The sequence below is a fragment of the Nuphar pumila genome, chromosome 7 (assembly GCF_984573655.1).
Source record: "Nuphar pumila chromosome 7, dmNupPumi1.hap1.1, whole genome shotgun sequence".
Lineage (NCBI taxonomy): Eukaryota > Viridiplantae > Streptophyta > Magnoliopsida > Nymphaeales > Nymphaeaceae > Nuphar > Nuphar pumila.
In genome coordinates, this window is record NC_143255.1 from 55,218,944 (window position 1) to 55,224,322 (window position 5,379).

The window sequence follows — 5,379 nt, forward strand, 5'->3', positions numbered from 1 at the left end:
TCTAGTTCTTATCGGGTTCGGGTATGGTTTCTCTTATGGTGGGTCCAATTAGACTTAGGTTTGGACTCGATACCATACCAAAAAATCAGACCCATATCTAGTTCCATCTGGGTCCGAACCAAACCGGACTATTTGACAATTTGACATCCCCATGCAGCACCACATGGCCTCCCTCCCCCACGCCATGCACCACTAGTGTCTGACCTCATGTGTCAGTGTTGTACGAGGCGATACTCGGTGTACTCCTCCTGGTTGGCCAAACAATTCAGGTCTGATACCAGTACTGACAACATTTTGGGAGTCTACACATTTGTCTGAAGGTAGATAAAGATGACATCAACATACGATACGTGGTAGCGCAGTATAGTCGATATGTCTCGGTCCACACAATGTATTCTTCTTGAAACACTTGAGAGGCTTTGATGCACACCGTATTGAAAAAACATGTCAGATTTGCAATGACCGGGACAAAGCGGGATGAATCAGATCAGTTCTCTTTTATTTAAGGGAAGGGGACTAATGTAAGTAACCGTGGCCATGTTTTACAGAGACTTTTCATTTGTTAAAGAGAGAGCAGGGCCCACTCTTTCTTTAACAGTTGAGACTGCCCTGGATCAGGGCCTTATCCAGAATGATCCTCTCATTCTGGATAAGCTCTAGGTGAAACAATATATTGTTGCTGGGGTAAACGACTACCCAAAGGGAGGTAAAACTCCCAGCAACCCTTCTCTATATATAGAAGGAGAGATTACTCACCAGAGTAGTGCGATGTGTGAGAAGAAACCCCCTTTGAAGTAGGTCGTTTACATAAACAGATCTCAGTCCTCTGTTTTTCCTTTATTTCGATCCTTTTTTGGTATCAGAGCCAACTTCGGTGGTGTGCACAAGATCGACTCCAGATCACTGAGCAAACATCACACGAAAAATCAGATAAAAAAAATGTTAGTTTTTTTTTTTATACCAGGCAAATCTCTCAGGAGAGATTTGCATTTTTTCCTTTATGCAAAACATAAAAAAAAAACAGATCCCATAAAGGATCTGCATCGGTTTCAGAGGGAGAGGGTCTTCGTTTGTTTTTTTAAAAAAAAAAAGGTCACCGACATCCGGCGACCTCGATAAATAAATAATTTTTTTCTCCCCGACCTCTGTATCAAAGCAGCAAAGATCAAGGTTCCTTTTTTTAAAGATCGCCTGCAGCAGGAGACCTGCAAAAAAAAAAAAACAGAAGAGGTCGCTGGCATCGGGCGACCTTAGAAAAAAAACAAAAGGGGAAGATTTTTTTTCATCATAGGGTCGCTAGCGACCTCTGTTTCATTTAAAAGGTCATCGACATCAGGCGATATGAAAAGAAAAAGTAGATTACCATTTTCTTTTTCGGAGAACTACCAGTGGGTTTTCTTTCTGTCGAAAAAAAAAGAGGAAAGGAGATTACTTTTTTTTTCTCCGCTGCCACACCGGCGATAACTCTCTGGTGATCTTTGGGCTGCTACATCGCCCGAGTTCCATCATCTATTTTTTGTTTTATGTCCGGCGAACGAGTCAAAGGCGATCAACGTCTTATCACCGACTATCACAACATCAAAAACACACACACACAACAAGGGATAAAACACACCGCTTTGCTCTTTTTTTTTTGGCATAAGACCAGAGGTTTTTTCTCTGTCCAACGCTGTTGCCTGTTTTCGATGAAAGATCAACAACAATTCATTTTTTTTCTCTCTCATTGCTGCAACAGCAGGCAAGGCTGCTCCGGCGACCTCTGGGAATCTCCAGCGCCATCTTCGGTTTCTATCTCTCCAGCGAACAAACAGACAGGGAACTCGCCGGCTGAAAAAAAAAATAGAAACAAACATAGATGCTTCATCGAGAAGCTTCTGCTGTTTTCGAAAAAAGGTCGGCTTATATACTGGTTCCCTAGTTAAAATACATTTTTGCCCCCGATATTTTTTATAAATTTCGATCGTATCCCTATCAGTTCATTTACATTAATACCCTTATATTTAGTTTAATTTTCTTTCATATCCCTTTATGGTAAATTACAGTCAGCCCTTTACCTTTTCTGATTATTACCTTTGTGTCCCTCGATTACTTCAACGGTCCTCTTTTTACTAGTAATTCTAGAAAAAGACTCAATTTCAGAAACCTTTTCTGAAATAGGGTTTGTTTATTTGTTTTTTTTTTCAGAAACCCTTGTTCCTTTTAGCTCCTATTTTTTGGGAATCATTCTTGCAAATCCTTCCTCTGACTTTTCTGAAATTATAGAAAAGTGGTTGAAGTATGCAAATTAGCTCAATTTCAATTAAAATCAAAGAGCTTGATTGTCATACACCTTTTTTTGTTGCATGAAATAGTGATATTGATCATGAATTTTCTCTTGATTATGAACATGTTCTTTTATGCGTTAATTTCTGATATTCTCTTGTTATTCTGCTTGTTGATTGTTGGACTTAAACTTATCTTGTCATGCCATATTAAAAAAACAACAACAGAAACATGACAAGTAGAGTTTGTGCTATTGAATTAGCTAAAACTGATAAACTCAATGACATAAATTTTCATATTTAGAAGAGGAGGATTCCTATTGTTCTGACTCTGGAGGGCATCAAAAATGCTCTTACTACTGAGATGAGTGACCCTGGTCTTATTGCTTTTGATGAGGTTAAAACCTCATACACCAAATACAAGAGGGACAACATGTTGGCCAGAACCATCATATTAACATATATGGATGATGATCTCATTAGGGTTTTTGAGGATTACCCTACAACAAAATCTATGTTTGACACTATATCCAAGAAATATGACACAACCTCAGAAACACACATTCAACTTCTATTGGAACAATACAATTCATGCCGTATACAAGAGAATGACAATGTTGTTGACCATGTCAACAAAATGCTGGTTATGGCAAAGGACCTGACAATTGTTGGGAATGTGATTCCTGACCAAATGCAGATATCCACAATTCTTCATCGTTTACCATCCTCTTGAAAGATGGTACAAATTGTACTTAGGTTGAATTCAAAAAACCTAACCTTAGAAGAACTTCCTGCTCAATTAAAAATTGAGTAACAACACATGCAACAAGACCGAAAGAGCGAATTACACTTCACTAAAGATGGACCTTCTCGTGGCTATAACCCTCCTAGACGCCCACAATTCAAGAAGAAATATTATAAAAGAAATGGCAAATCTGATAAGAAAAATGGTTCAACATTCCGCAAGCCACAGTCAGCCGCCTCACAGGTGAAGTGCTTCATGTGTGGAAAACCTGGACACTTCAAGAAAGATTGCAGGAGCCGAACAAATAATCACACTGGCAGAAACAATGAAAGCATTCAACAAAAGGAGAGGTGAAATAATATCTGCGTGATATCAAAATGCTTTTATGCGGACCAAGCTCTTTCCAGTTGGTGGGTGGACTCAGGGGCTACACGCCATATTGCTATGAAAAAAGAGGGGATGGTGGACATGATTGATTATAAACCTGGTGAACATCGAGTGTACATGGGAAATAACACCTACTCTGATGTTATGGGTGTTGGGACATATCAGATTAAAACCACAAAAAATAATATTTTATTGTCCAATGTCCTATTTGTATCGTCAATGAGATGTAATCTAGTGTCTGTCCCGGCCTTGATTTCCAAGGGCTTTGAAGTTTATTTTTTACCAGGAAAGGTCACTATAGGAAAACATGGTCGAGTCCTGTTTGATGGGGTCTTTGATCAAAACCAAGGATTGTTTAAAATTTGTGACTCAGACATGAATAAAACTACTTTGACTTATGCTTATATTGATATTGTCTTTAATGTGGATGTAAATGTATGGCATCAAAGACTTGGTCACATTAACTTAAAAAATATAAAAAAACTTGTTGAATTACAATTAATACCTGACTTTGATGAATCATCATTTCATAGATGTGAACCTTGTATTTATGAAAAAATGACAAGGAAACCATTCCCACAAAATGTCACTAGAGCATCTAAATTATTAGAAATCATTCACACAGACATATGTGGTCCCTTCAGGACTCCAACACATAAAGGAATGCAATACTTTATATCATTTATTGACAATTTTTCTAGGTACAATTATGTTTATCTTTTAATTTATAAATCTGAAGCATTAGACAAATTTAAAGAATATCGTCAAGAAGTCGAAAATCAACTTGGTAGCAAGATTAAAGTTTTATGGTTTGATCAGGGAGAAGAATATACCTCAAATGAATTTGCTAAATATTGCAAAGTCAATGGGATCAGACCGTAAACTACTACTTCGGGCACACCTCAACAAAATGGTGTGGCTGAAAGATTTAATAGGACTCTTCTTGATATGATTAGATGTATGCTATCTAACGCTTTATTACCCAAAATATTTTGGGGAGAAGCCTTACATACAACAACATATGTCCTAAATAAAGTTTCATGTAAAGCTATTGTCACAACCCCTTATGAGTCCTGGACAGGAAGAAAACCTAGTCTAAGTCACCTTCGAAGATGGGGATATGTAGCTCATATAAAAGTTATAGAACGACCAAGGAATAAATTGGATACCAGATCTATAAGGTGTATTTTTATCGGATATCCCAAAGGATCTAAAGGCTATAGATCCTATCATCCAGATAAGGGTTTAATCGAAAGTAGAGATGATATCTTCTTGGAAGATCAAAACATAAAAAAAGTTATTCCAGAAATAAATAAAGATGATTCTCTTGATCTACAATATGATTTAGATGACATACAAGAATCTATAAGTAACAATGGACCTTCTGAAATCACTTATTCTTCTTCTGCGCAACAGTCTCAGGTTGCACACAAAAGGTCTAGAGCTCCTTCGTCTTACTTGGATGACTATTATGTATATCTATCAGAGGAACTGTGTTATTCTTTAGACATGTATGACATGGAGGATAACCTGTCATACAGTGAGGCAATAAACTCATGTGAGTCAACAAACTGGGTAAAAGCCATGGATGAAGAAATGGAGTCCATTGAGAAAAACCAGGTTTGAGAATTGGTTGATTTACCTGAGGAAAGGAAAACCATTGGTTGTAAATGGGTATTAAAGAAAAAAATCAAATCTCATTGCAGCATTGAGAAATTTAAAGCAAGATTAGTTTCTAAGGGTTTTTCTCAGAAAGAAGGATTAGATTATGTTGATACACATTCACCGGTTGAAAAATTCGCCTCGATAAGGATAATTCTTGTAATAGCAGCTTATTATGACCTAGATCTATATCAAATGGATGTTAAAACTGCTTTTTTTAATGGTGAGCTTAAGAAAACCATTTTTATAGAGCAACCTGAAGGCTATACAATAAAAGGCAAAGAAGATAAAGTATATAGGTTGAAAAAATCTCTATACGGACTC

The 5,379-nt window shown here is 37.2% G+C and overlaps 1 protein-coding gene across 1 annotated transcript; it reads left to right on the forward strand.

The window, feature by feature from the left end:
• Positions 1-2,625: 2,625 nt before the first annotated feature.
• LOC149832294 (uncharacterized) lies at positions 2,626-2,994 on the forward strand. The gene has a single exon (XM_090013216.1). The coding sequence runs from the start codon at positions 2,626-2,628 to the stop codon at positions 2,992-2,994; it is 369 nt and encodes a 122-aa protein (XP_089869342.1).
• Positions 2,995-5,379: the final 2,385 nt, after the last annotated feature.

Excerpts from the sequence above, each read along its gene's own strand:
- LOC149832294 (XM_090013216.1), top strand. The coding sequence starts at position 2,626 with ATGAGTGACCCTGGTCTTATTGCTTTTGATGAGGTTAAAACCTCATAC.